The sequence below is a fragment of the Ovis aries genome, chromosome 9 (assembly GCF_016772045.2).
Source record: "Ovis aries strain OAR_USU_Benz2616 breed Rambouillet chromosome 9, ARS-UI_Ramb_v3.0, whole genome shotgun sequence".
In the NCBI taxonomy this organism is placed as follows: Eukaryota; Metazoa; Chordata; class Mammalia; order Artiodactyla; family Bovidae; genus Ovis; species Ovis aries.
The window spans coordinates 49405003-49419353 of NC_056062.1; the positions used below are offsets into that span (position 1 = coordinate 49405003).

The 14351-nt window shown below is 41.8% G+C and overlaps 1 protein-coding gene across 1 annotated transcript in view; it reads right to left on the reverse strand.

Moving 5' to 3' along the window:
* SBSPON (somatomedin B and thrombospondin type 1 domain containing) overlaps window positions 1–14351 on the reverse strand; it is a 37678-nt gene that overhangs the window by 9123 nt on the left and 14204 nt on the right. Inside the window, exons 3-4 of the mRNA XM_027973043.3 lie at window positions 4848–4938; window positions 3010–3186 (exon numbers count right to left, since the gene is read on the reverse strand). Coding sequence (XP_027828844.1) covers window positions 3010–3186; window positions 4848–4938 — 268 coding nt within the window. The remainder of the gene's footprint in view (window positions 1–3009; window positions 3187–4847; window positions 4939–14351) is intronic.

Here is a 14351-nt window from a genome sequence, read left to right on the forward strand (position 1 = left end):
AGGGGACTGAACCAAATGATTCCTCGTAATCCTTTCCAAAACTCTTTGATCCCATAATGAAAAATGTGAGCAGTGAAAAGAAAAAAGCCCTATTATTGAAATTATTATTTTTTAAGTCACTGGAACTTCAGCCAGGGTTGAAGGTGCCTTATAGGTATGTATTAAATTATAATATTCATTTTACAGTCAAAATATGGATGAGGTATTCAGGAAAATATTAAGTTTCTGTTGTATGTGAATTCTTTACCCACTTTACTCTTCGTGTGTATACTTGATATAGCGGCTGTTGGACACAAGAGACTAATAAACATAAATTCAAGTTATTAAATATTAAAATATGCTCTGGGAATAATGATTAAGTAGAAAGGTCCACATTTTTCTTTCTAATCTATATTTTTACCAATTCCATCTGACATTTTTAAAAGCCATAAACCATACCGTCACCAATTCTACCCGTCTCTTAGTTATGAATAATGTTACTGGATTTAACTGGTAGATAAGTACAGGACCGGAATGGGTTTTTAGGAAGGTAAAATGTTTTCAAGGGTCAATTCTTTTGGACAATCTAGATTTCTGTAGATTTATGCAATATTATGATTTACAAGAAACATATTTGGCCATCCAGGCGACTAAACTATATTTCTCCTGTGTGTTTGGTTTTTGTCCAGTTTCTAACTGACAGTCCCCAAAGCCATTGGAATTTCTTAAATGTTGAGAGTGATAAAGATGTCTTTTTATGTGAGTAGGAAGATTTTTGAAAGCACCTGAAGTTGGGAGTTGGTTGCCAAAAGAATTAACCAGGTGGTTAGCAGGTTGGAATTCATGGCTCCACAGCCCCAACCCCAACATCCAGGAATGGGAGAGGGGCTGGAAGTTGAATCAGTCAGTAGCCAATGACTTAATCAATGATGCCTCCACAGTGAGACATCCAGGAAAGCCAAAAGGACAGGGTTTAGAGGGTGTCTAGGTGAGTGGACACATGGAGAGGTGGGGAGAATGACGCCCCTTCCCATACTTCTTCCCTGTCTCGCATCAGGCTGTTACTGAATTATATCCTTTTACAATAAACTGGTCATCTAGTCAGGCTTCCCAGGTGGCATTAGTGGTAAAGAACTGGCGTGCCAATGCAGGAGACTAAGAGACACGAGTTCAATCCCTCGGTCGGGAAGAGCCCCTGGAGGAGGACATGGCAACCCACTTCAGCAGTATTCTTGCCTGGAGCACCGCATGGACAGAAGAGCCTGGTCGGTTACAGTCCACAGGGTTTCAAAGAGTCAGACCCAACTGAAGTGACGTAGCACGCACACATGCACGGTCATCTAGTCAGGCAATGTGTCTCTGAGTTCTGAGAGCCACTAGCAAATTAATCAGACCTGAGGAAGAGATCATGGAATCTCTGATGTATAGCCAGTCAGTCAGAAGCACTGACTGAGCTGGAAACTGGTATTTGAAGGGGGCGGCAGGAGGGAGCAGGCTTGTAGGACTGATAGTGTCAGAATTAAGTTAAATTGTTGGATGCCAAACCTGGTATCCCATGAATTGCTTCATGTTGTGTGAGGAAATCCCAACCCCCCATATTAAAATTGAGTGCTTAGAACATCAAAAGGGTTTATGTCATGCAAAGCTAGGCCCTCCAAGACTACCTCAGTCATGACTGTGACTGCCTCACTGAGCAGTGGTTCTGAAATTTTGCCGTGAGTATGAATCATCTGGACAGGGTTCAGCAAACTGTGACCCATGGGCTGAATCCAGCCCACCCACCCCTTGTGGTCTACAGGGTAAGAAGGATTACTACATATGATCCAGAAATTATACTCCTGTATATATGCACATATCAAAAAAAAAATGAAAACAGTAATTCAAAAACATACAGGCACCCCAATGTTCATAGCAGCATTACTTACAATAGCCAAGACATGGAAGCATATAAGTGTTTACTAATGGTTGAATGAATAAAGAATATGTGGTATACATATTACAACTTAGACATAAAAGAAATGAAATCCTGCCAGTTGCAATAACATGGGTGGACCTGGTGAAATAAGTCAGATAGAGAAAGACAAATACTGTGTATTATCGTTTGTATGTGGATTCTGCAAATTAAACTAGTGAAAACAACAAAGAAACAGACTCACAGATATAGAGAACAAACTAGTGGTTACCGGTGGAGAGAGGGAAGGGCAAGGGACAGCTGGGGGTGGGGGGTTAAGAGGCACAAACTACTCGGTATACAATAAACTAGCTGCAAGAATACAGCACAGAGAATACAGCCAACATTTTATAATAACCATAAATGGAGTATAAGCTAAAAAATTTTTGAATTGTTATGTTGTACACCTGAACCTGTGGCTCAGCTGGTAAAGAATCTGCCTGCAATTCGGGAGACCTGGATTCAATCCCTGGGTTGGGAAGATCCCCTGGAGAAGGAAAAGGCTACCCTAGTATTCTGGCCTGGAGAATTCCGTGGACTGTATAAATCCATGGGGTCGCAAAGAGTTGGACACTACTGACTGACTTTCACCTCACTTCACTTTCACACCTGAACCTGATATAAACTCTACCTCAACTTTTAAAAAACAGTAATAAAAATAATTATTTTTATGTTTTTAAAGAACTGAAAGCAATTCATAGATTATTTCATGATACATAAAAATTCTATAAAATTTAATTTTAGAAGTTTTAGTGTCCATTAATACAGTATTACTAGAACAAAGATAAGCTCATCTGTTTGCATAGCATCTGTGGCTGCTTTGGGGGCAGGTCTCTGATGATCCCTTGAGACCTTGGTCTGAACCCAAATATCCAAATTCACCCACACCTCTCTGGTACAGAGCCTCTAAGTCCTAGAGTGTGAACTGGGTCCTGGACTCTGGAACGGCCAAATGAAAGTTTCTCCCCACTGTTGTGATTCCCCAAATTGAATATTGGTCTGCTGTGCATAACATGAAAAGGACATATCTCCCCAAATGAGGGCCAAGAGAAATCCTCCAACCAGTCTCTCTCCCTTACCCATCAGAGTCCAAGCCATCACCAGAACAACGAAGGCTCACAGAGTTCATAGCTGGAGGTTGACAATCCACGCACACTGTGTAGCCCTCTCGGAGATACTGCATCCATCGGGTCAGAGGGCGGTTTTCCATGGCACAGTGATGAGTCAATGACTCTGTCTTGAACTCCATACAGTATCTAGAACGAAAAAAAAAAAAAAAAAAAAGGAGCAATTTCACTTGCTGTAATTGTAATGATTGGATTGGCCAAAAAGTTCACTCGCATGTTCCCATACCACTTTATGAAAATAACCAAACGAACTTTTTGGTCAACAAGAACAACAACAAGAAGTACCCTGATGTTGTAGGAAGGCCGGAACCCCCTGAGGACTCCTGACAGCCCGGGGAAGGTAGGGTGTTGCCTTGTCACAGGTCACAGAAGGCCTGGTCAAGCTTCTCACTCACTGAGCTCTTGACATCTGACACCTGAACCTTTTTGCTGTTTTCCAATCCATGGTTGAATTATTTGGTCAATAGCATACTGCACAAATTTTATCTCGGATCCTATCTAGCTTGACCATGAATTTATGTCTCAAAACACATTTCAGTAGGAAAATTGCCCTTGATAACTTTGCAGAGATTTTAATGAATTACAGAAATTGAACAAGAACTTGAGTCTGCAAACATGTGAGTCCCAGGAAGGCTGGTCCCGGATGTCCAGGCTAGCACCTGTGTTTTTCTGCCTCACCAACATTCCTGGGACCTTCCCTATACCTGCTCTCCCAGCTCACCTACATAATCTGGGGCAATGAGATGAGTTTTGACTCAGAGCCAAGCATCAAAGTTATATCGGACATCACAGATGAAAGGACATGGGAAGCTGAGACACGCTTTTCTGTAACAGACTAGAGTCACCTTACACTGAGCTGTGGAAAACTCTAACATTATATTATGTGACTAGACCCTGAAGGCCCCAGAGTGCATTCAGACATGGATGAATATTTTAGAGTTTTGTACTTAAAAGCAACACAATTTTACAATTCTTCAGGGAAACAAAACAACATGGCATTTTAGGTTCTAACTATACTAAAATGGACTCTTGTTTTTTAATCCATATAATTATGAACTGTAATAAGTTAGATGGAAAGTGTTTAGAGAAACTGTTTCAAAGAAAATCTTTAACAATGGTAGGTAAAGTTTATTTGCTACCTTAAGGTACTAAGGTAGGAAATCTATGATGCAGCTTCAGTCAGCTTTAGACAGCTTAACCCTAACATTTTTTCAAGGATATTTGCTCATTAAATTCTCACAGCAACCCCACATGATAGGAATCAATATTCTCATTTTATAAGAAGGAAAAATTGAGGCGCAGTAAGAGGTGGTGTGGGGATTTGAACATGCAGCCGTCTGGTGTCCCTATTTTAATAGCAGAAAAGTGGGCTTCTAATGAGCGTGGAGGTTCCTTCTGAGCCATTAGGTCTTGATAGAAAGGCTCACACCTCAGATGGGGACCATGTTCAAATTCACAAACAGAGGTGGTGCTGGAGTCCACGGTTCCATAAAGACTACAAGCTGAGCATCCTTGGTGTGAATGACAAAATATACCATCTCATTTCTATACAGCATTTTTCTTCTTAGGGATCAGAGACAAAATATTTCTAGCCCCTTCCACAAAAAAAAAAAAAAAAAAACAGGGAAGGGGCAAGTATTTCCCAGCTCTGGGATCAAGAGTCACACTTTATTTGCTCAAAGTACATGAACAATAACAGAAGAAATTCCACCCCAACAAGTTACCTTCATGAGCTGACTTGACCATCCGACCAAAAAAAAACATGTGAAAAACAAATAATACCAAGTTACCCAGCATCCTCTGTGTTCCTGGTCCAGTGTGGGGAGGCTGCCTGTCTTGTTCGCTCCTTGTTGAATGCAGAGGTAGTTATAAAGGCAGGGACTGGAAAAGGAGAATGACCTTGAACACATGCAGCTTGAAGTCTCCAGAGCAACTGTTCCCAAACTTGGTTTCAAACCCATCCAAAGCCCTCCAGTCCTAGATAGTTAAGGACTTAGGGAAGGTCATGGACACACGGCTATACTGAAAATGGATAACGAACAAGGACCTAGCATAGAGCACAGGGAACTCTGCTCAATGTTATGTGCCAACCTGGATGGGAGGGGGAGTTTGGGGGAGAATGGATTTGTGTATATGTATGGCTGAGTCCCTTTATTGTCCACCTGAAACTATAACAATATTGTTTATAGGCTATACCCCAATACAAAATGTTTTGGATGTTGAAAAAATAAATAAATCCCTCCACCCCTAAATCTATGGGACACCACCAAGGAGGGAAGGAGGTGAAGCCAGAGACCCCAGAACCAAATTGCATAAAGCCTCATGCAGCACAGTTGTGCAGGGAGGGGCACGCTTGCCTGCAGTGATCTCAGCATGTGCAAAGGAAACTGGGGGGTAGGGGCCAGGAGGTGAGGGGAGGCATGGGGGCAGGAAGCAGAGAGAATAATAAAAAGATGGGTGGGGTAGGGGGAACCAAGGGAAAAAGCAAGGTAATAGAGAAAGGGAGATTTGTTTTTTTAATGAAAAGAAGAGAAATAGAGAAGAAAAGTGAAAAGTAGAATAAAGAGAGAGAAAAGGAACAAAGGCTAGAGGAAGAAGACGAGAGAGAAAGTGGAGTAGAAGAAGAAAAAGAGAAAAAGGCAACCAGAGAGTAAATGAGAAAGGGAAAAACAGGAACAGCAAAGGAGGGAAGAGTGACTGCTCCCAGGTTTTCTGATAACCGCAGCCTGGAAGCTTCGCCACCAACCACACAGCCCAGGGTGTGGCCATCGGGTGCTGGCCAGCACAGTGCTGTCCCCGCTCCAACTTCAGGGAATGAAGGTCTTGAAGGGGCTCTCCGCCTCACCCCACCCCCCAACACCCTCACTTCTGATACTCTGGATCGGAGAGAAAAAAACATAGCCAGAAACCCTTTCCTTCCACCTCTTCCCTCTTACTTTGTCTTCCTCCTATTTCATCTCTAAGTCTGGGGTGGGGGCATCTGTTGCTCTGTGTAGCCCCTGGGGATCTCTTGATTCCATCCTGCTGTCAATTCAAGGAAGACAGGGTTTTGCCTTGATCATCATGGTAGCCCTCATATATTCACATGCTCAACAAATACATGTTCAAGGAATGAATGGGTTGATGAATGAATGAATGAATAAATGAAGTCATGAAACTGCCATGAGGTGCACGGGTCCTATTTCCCTGAGGTCTTCTGTTCCTATACTGAGTCTTGCAGTTGAGAAAGTTCTACTATCCTTCTGACCTCTTATTTCAGAAATTGGACCATTTCGGGAAGAGGAGATACCAACTGAGATTGGCTTGTGAGATGCCCAAGTCATCAACAAGAGCACGAGGGCATGGGGGAACCAGCAGCAAGACAGATGCTTCAAGCCTGTATGTTCATCTTGCTAAGTTCCTTCTGGCCACAAGGTGGCAGCCTGAATTCTTTAGATTTTCTGAATGAGATGTCATTTTTTCTATTACATGGAAACATAAGCATAGCCACTTGCTCCTAAGAGTTGTAGGCACATTCTTGTCCCATGTGGCTGGCCACCTAATCTCTTGTCTGAACATTACCCACATCTTGTGTAAGCTCTAGACACCCAGCTGAGTGTCTCTTGCTGTGATAGCATGTTTGTTTTCCGAAGAGAACATGTCATTCTTTCTAAATGTGACTGTAGCTTTGGAACTTCCAAAATTCACGGGCGGAATCAAAAAGGACAAGTGAATGCATGTACGTCAGGATCCTTCTGTTTCTCTTAGACTTAATTATCAGAAACAAATATCGAAAGGGTTTTCATTTTCTCATGTACTGTTTTCATTTCTGTTCTTTTGACACACATATGGACTTATTCACTAAGTAAGGAATATACTTACTGCTAAATACTTGTAGCATCCTACCAGTCAAACTATAACATTTTCAGAATATGTTTCTTTAGCTCAAAACATTTACCTGAGCTCCTAATTTGTATTGGGCATGTTATTATAAAAGTTCAAAGGCAATGCACTTAATTTATAGCTCAAGGGAAAAAACACTTGGTCAGGAAGTAGAGGGTAAGTGTAGGACTGCAGTTTCTCATATGAAATCCGAAGAAAAAGTTCTGAGATAATAAAACAGCTACCAGTGATGCACTTCTGAGTGTTTTTCATGCATTCAGTTCAGTTCAGTCGCTCAGTCATGTCCAATTCTTTGCGACCCTATGGACTGCAGCACACCAGGCCTCCCTGTCCGTCACCAACTCCTAGAGTCGACTCAAACTCATGTCCATTGAGTCGGTGATGCCATCCAACCATCTCATCCTCTGTCATCCCCTTCTCCTCCCATCTTCAGTCTTTCCCAGCATCAGGGTCTTTTCCAGTGAGTCAGTTCTTCGCATCTGGTGGCCAAAGTATTGGAGCTTCAGCTTCAGCATCAGTACTGCCAATGAATATTCAGGACTGATTTCCTTTAGGATGGATTGGTTGGATTTCCTTGCAGTCCAAGGGACTCTCTCTGTTGGAGAGTCTTCTCCAACACCACAGTTCAAAAGCATCAATTTTTCGGTGCTCAGCTTTCTTTATAGTCCAACTCTCACATCCAGAAATGACTACTGGAAAAACCATAGCTTTGACTAGATGAATCTTTGTTGGCAAAGTAATGTCTCTGCTTTTTAATATGCTGTCTAAGTTGGTCATAACTTTTCTTCCAAGGAGTAAGCATCTTTTAGTTTCATGGCTGCAGTCACCATCTGCAGTGATTTTGGAGCCCCCCCAAAATAAAGTCTGCCATTGTTTCCCCATCTATTTGCCATGAAGTGATGGGACCAGATGCCATGATCTTAGTTTTCTGAATGTTAAGTTTAAAGCCAACTTTTTCTCTCTCCTCTTTCATTTCCATCAAGGAGCTCTTTAGTTCTTCTTCGCTTTCTACCATAAGGGTGGTGTCATCTGCATATCTGAGGCTACTGATATTTGTCCTGGCGATCTTGATTCCAGCTTGTGTTTCATCCAGCCCAGTGTTTCTCATGATGTATTCTGCATATAAGTTAAATAAGCAGAGTGATAATATACAGCCTTGATGTACTCCTTTCCCAGTTTGGAACCAGTCTGTTGTTCCATGTCCAGTTCTGTTGCTTCCTGACCTGATTTCTCAAGAGGCAGGTCTGGTATTCCTATCTCTTTAGTCATTTAATTTTCACAACCACCAGTTATTTCCCCATTTCACAGATGAGGAAACTGTGGTCCAGAGAGCATAAGAAACGTGTTCAAGGCTCAAAAGTGTGGCAGTCTGACTCTATTACAACACAGATGACAAAGTTTCACTAGTTTATTAATATTAATGTTTCAATATGGCAGCATATTACTGATAAATTGCTTAAATTTGGTTTCATTTTCCATTTTCGTCCCCTTGTGAAGTGAGAGTGGAGATAAGAAAGGGGGGAAAGGTTAGCCCTGACACTCTGAGGCCCCTCAGGTTGGGGGATGGGCGCGAGGTGTGGCTCAGGGGTTGGGGAGGGCCTGGGGCAGGAGGGCACCTTGTATATTTGCAAAGTGCTTTCATAGTCTACATCACCGATCTTCACCAAAGCTCTGTCTAGACAGGTTTTCTCATCAGAAAACAGGCTCATGGAAGTTAAGGGAAAATAAACAGTAAATGACCAAGCAGGCGCCCCAGTACAGAATCAAGTCTGTTTTTTAAGACCTACTATTCAAAAGCAGAGACATCACTTTGTAGACAAAGGTCTATATAGTCAAAGCTATGATTTTTCCAGTAGTCATGTACGGATGTGAGAGTTGGACCATAAAGAAGGCTGAGCGCCAAAGAATTGATGCTTTTGAACTGTGGTGCTGGAGAAGGCTCTTGAGAGTCCCTTAGACTGCAGAGAGATCCAACCAGTCCATCCTAAAGGAAATCAGCGCTGAATATTCATTGGAAGGACTGATGCTGAAGCTGAAGCTCTAATACTTTGGCCACCTGATGGGAGGAACTGACTCATTGGAAAAGACCCTGATGCTGGGAAAGATTGAGGGCAGGAGGAGAAGGAGGCAGCAGAGGATAAGACAGTTAGATAGCATCACTGACTCACTGGACACAAATTTCAGCAAACTCCAGGAGATAATGGAGGACAGAGGAGTCTGATGTGTAGCAGTTCATGGGGTTGCAAAGACTGGGAAGTGACTTAGCAACTGAACAACTGTAACAATTCAAACTCAGTGTTGAGTCTCTGTGGTTATGACCAATCATAGAATTAAGCAGGCAACCCTGGACCTTGTCTCCTCTGTGTCCTGGCAAGCTTAGTTGGATGGCACATTCTACTAAGGGGGTGTCCTTCCCTTTGGCATGGGTCTAAAGTAAACAAGCCAAGAGCCAGATCACCTAGAGGTCTCTGAGCTAGCTCCATTTTTTAACATTCCCCACAAATTTAATTTTTCACTAAGAGCAGTGGGTAATTTAGAAATTATTTTTGCCTCCAGTCTCCCTTCTGCTTCTGTGTGGCAGCACATAGCTGGTGCTCTAGGACACAAGCTTTCAATAAATGCCCATTCCCCCGCCTCTCCCCTTCCTGGCAACAATATTCAATGTAATAGATTCTTTGTTAACAGACTATTTGCCAACTTTTCTGGCATCCCATCAACCTACCATTGTTTGCTTTTACAGCAACTTCCACTTCTAAAAGAGTGGCACCGCACGTACTTACTTTGAACGTGAAAGTAAATTAAATTTGCTTTGAGAATTTCATAAAGCCCTCTGACACAACAGGGTGTCACAAAAGCAGGCTTAGAACCACTAGTCTGTAGATATGGTGTCGAAGAGAATGGAATGAAAATTTGACAAATGATGCCAGCCTAGAATCAGACGGTTCACAATAGTGCACAGTGATCTTGCAGAAGGAAAACCCACGTGAACAGTAGTCAGCATGGGCAACAAACACATAATATATGCTTCTGGGTTTGCTTTTATGATAAAAAATATATACTCACAATGCACATTAAATGAAACTGGAAGAGGGCAAAGGCTGTGTGTGAGTTTAGTCACTAAGTTATGCTCACTGCTTTTGCAACCCCATGGACTGCAGCCCACCAGACTCTTCTGCCCACAGGATTTCCCAGGCAAGAATACTGGAGTGGGTTGCCATTTCCTTCTCCAGGGAATCCTCCCAACTCAGGGATCGAACTTGTGTCTCCTACCTTGGCAGGCAGATTCTTTGCTGCTGAGCCACCAATGGCTTGATCATTAATTAGAGTGTCTTCATGATCATATTTTATTCACTGGCCTTGCATGGCCTTTATATTTCTACTTAGTTATCAGACTCTGTAATTGTGATTTTAAAATACTGGATTGGCCAAAAAGTTTGTTTAGGTTTTTCTGTTAGATATCATGGGGAAACCTGAATGAACTTTTTGGCCAACCCAATATAATGATAATATATCAATACTATTAACATTTGTATAGTATTAACATTTCTATATTATTAACATTCATATTACAATAGTATATTAATATCAACTGCATATTCATAATGATAATGTAAATTCACTGATTTACATTATCAATATTCATTTTCAATATAATAATAATCATAACAGAGTCGGACATGACTGAGCAACTGAACTGAACTGAATGATAATGCTTAGAAGCAAAACGCTATTCAGGGGGGGAACTCATAAAATTTAGGGCAATGAGATCACCTGTCATGCTGTCACCTCACTGAGCTCCAATGTCCTCATGTGTAAACCCAGAGTGATGACATTGTCCTATATCCATCAGTTCAGTTCAGTTCAGTCGCTCAGTCGTGTCCGACTCTTTGTGACCCCATGAACCGCAGCATGCCAGGCCTCCCTGTCCATCACAGGCAAAATAATGCCTCCCTCAAGATGTTCATGTCCAAATCCCCAGAAGTTGTGAATATGTTATGTTACATGGCAAAGAGAAATTAAAGATGTTACTCGATTGAACTTAAAATAGGGAGATTATTCTGGATTATCCAGATGGGTTGAATGTAAGCACAATGGTCCTTCGAAGAGTTAGAGGAAGATGTTATGACTGAAGAGAGGCACAGAAAGATGCTATGGTCTGGCTGGGAAGGTGGAGGAAGGGGACCATGAGAAAAGGAAGCCTCTGATATGATGGAAAATGCAAAGAAACCGATTCTCCCTCAGAGCCATCAGAAAGGAATTCAGCCCTGTTGACAACCTTGGTTTAAGTTCAGTAAGACCTATGTCTGACTTCTGACTATAGAACTGTGTGATGATACATTTGTGTTGTTTAAGTCACTAAGTTTGTGGTAATGTGCTGCCTCCAGCTTTCTGAGGTACTGACAAAAGCTAATACAATCCTAAAGGAAATCAAGCCTGAATGTTCCCTGGAAGGACCAATACTGAAGCTTCAGTATTTTGACCACTTGATGCAAAGAACAAACTCATTGAAAGAGACCCTGACGCTAGGCAAGATTGAGGGCAGGAGAAGGAGGTGACAGAGGATGAGATGGTTGGATGGCATCACCAACCTGATGGACTTGAGTTTAAGCAAGCTCCGGGAGACTGTGAAGGACAGGGAAACCTAGCGTGTTGCAGTTCATGGGATCGAAAAGAGTCAGACACAACTCAGCAACTGAACAATAATAATACAACACCAAGCGTGTTTTTCTCTAAAAGGTGTTTTCCTGTGAGTGAATCTTTTAATTTTAGTGTTTTCTGCATTTTGGTAGGCTGTTTCACAGTTTATCAAATCCTTGTTCCAAGAGGATTAAAATAGTATTTCACTGCTTCCTGAAATAATAAAGACCAGAGTGAAAATAAACAGAGACTAAAAAATAGTAGAATAAACCCATGAGATGAAGGGCTGGTTTTCTGAAAAGACAGACCAAATAGACAAACTTTAGCTAGACTCACCAAGAAAGAAAGAGGCGATTCCAATAAGTTAAATTAGAAATGAAAAAGGAGAAGTTACAACTAATACCACAGAAATATAGAGGATCATAAGACACTATTACAGATAACTATATATCAACAAATTAGACAAATAAATTCATACAAGACTGAATTATGAAGAAACAGAAAATCTGAATAGACTGACCACTAATAGGGAAATTGAAACAGTAATGAAAAAACAAAACCTCCCAAAAAACAAAAGCCCAGGCCTAGATGGCTTTACTGGAAAATTCTACAAAACATAGAAAAAATATTTAATATCCTTCTCAAAAGAAGTGAAGTGAAGTGGCTCAGTCGTGTCCGACTCTTTGAGACCCCTGAACTGGGGCTCACCAGGCTCCTCCGTCCTTGGGATCCTCCAGGCAAGAATACTGGAGTGGGTTGCCATTTCCTTCTCCAGGGGAACTTCCCAACCCAGGGATCGAACCCAGGTCTCCTGCATTGCAGGCAGACGCTTTAACCTCTGAGCCACCAGGGAAGCCCAAACGTTTCTAAATCCTTCTCAAATGTTTCGTAAAAATCAAAGAGGAGGAAAATTTTACAAACAAATTTTATGAAGCCTGCATTACCCTGATACCAAAACCTGACAAGTACACTACGAAAAAAGAAAATTACAGGCCAATATCCTTGATGAACATAGATGCAAAAATCATCAGCAAAACAGTAACAAACAGAATTCAATTATACAGTAAAAGGATCATACACCATGATCAAGTGGGATTTATTCCAGGGATGCAAGGATGGTTTCATTGATTCTGCAAATCAACCAGCGTGAGACATTCACAAAATGAAGGATAAAAATCATATGATCATCTCAATAGATGTGCAAAAACATTTGACAAAATTCAAAATCCATTTATGATGTTGATATCAACAAACTGGATACAGTAGGAATGTACCTCAACATATCAAGGCCATATATGACAAGCCCACAAACACATTCAGTGGTGAAAAGCTGAAAACTTTTCTTCTATGCGAAGAATAAAACAAGGATGTCCACTCTTGCCACTTTTATTCAACAAAGTATTGGAAGTCATAGTCCCAGCAATGAGTCAAGAAAAAAATTTTTAAATAAATTCAAGTCAAAAAGGAAGTAATAAAACTGATACTATTTGCAAATGACATGATACTATTAATACACAGAGAACCTTGAAGACTCCACCAAAAAACAAAAAAACAAAAAACTGTTCTAACTAATGAATTCAGTAAAGTTTTAAGATATAAAATCAATACACAGGGACTTCCCTGGTAGCTCAGTGGTAGAGAATCTGCCTGCCAACGCAGAAGACACAGGTTCCCCTGATCTGAGAATATCCCATATGGCTTGGGGCAACTAAGCCTGTGTGCCACAGCTGTTGAGCCTGTGCTCCAGAGCCTGGGAGCCACATCTACTGAGCCCACGTGATGCAGCTACTGAAGCCCACGAGCCCACAAGCCCATGCTTGGCAGCAAGAGAAGCTACCACAACGAGAAGCCCACAAATCACAACTAGAGCAGCCCCTGCTTGAGGTAACTAGGAAAAAAGCCCGTAGCAGTGGAGACCCAGTACAACCCAAAATTCAATACACAAAATACACTGTGGCTAGTAACAAACTATGATAAAGAGGAATTAACATAACAATCTCATTTACAATTGCCTCAAAAAGAATATAATGTCTAAGAATAAACTGAACCAAGGAAGAGAAAGACTTGTACTCTGAGAACTGTAAGACACTGATGAAGGAAACTGAAGACAATACAAAAGGATGGAAGGATACGCATTACCATAACTATGAAGAGACCTAGGCCTGGGAAGGGGGCTGAGCACCCTGGTGCCACACTGAAGGGTCAGCCTGTGCAGCTGGAATACATTCTAGCAGCCCATCCCTGTAATTAAGCGATGCCGTTGTTCTTTCTAATGGATCCAGCTGCCAGTGCAGGGAACATGGGTTTGATCCCCGGTCCGGGAAGATTCCACATGCCGCAGAGCAACTAAGCCTGTGTGCCACAACAACTGAGCCTGCACCCTAGGGCCCGCGCTCCACAACTAGAGAGTAGCCCCCACTCTCTGCAACTAGAGAAAGCCTGAGCACAGCCAAAAATGAACAAAATGAAACAAAACCCTACAGGCACTAAACTAAAATTTTTATACATTTGATTGTTTTTAAAATAGCCAAACAAGCAGATTTTTAGCCATTTAGATCCTACTTATTTTGCAGATCCTGTGAAACATACCCAACATCTGCTGGCCATTGATTAGGTAAATCTTTATGATTGCAAGACCCCAAGCCACCATGACACCTGCCCTATGAAGCCCTTTCACCCAGGGACTCCAAACCATGCTGCTTAGTTGACAGCAACTGGATACACGAGCTCCTGGCAGACTCTTCTGTTCCCCCTCTGGATGGTGGTCGCCATAG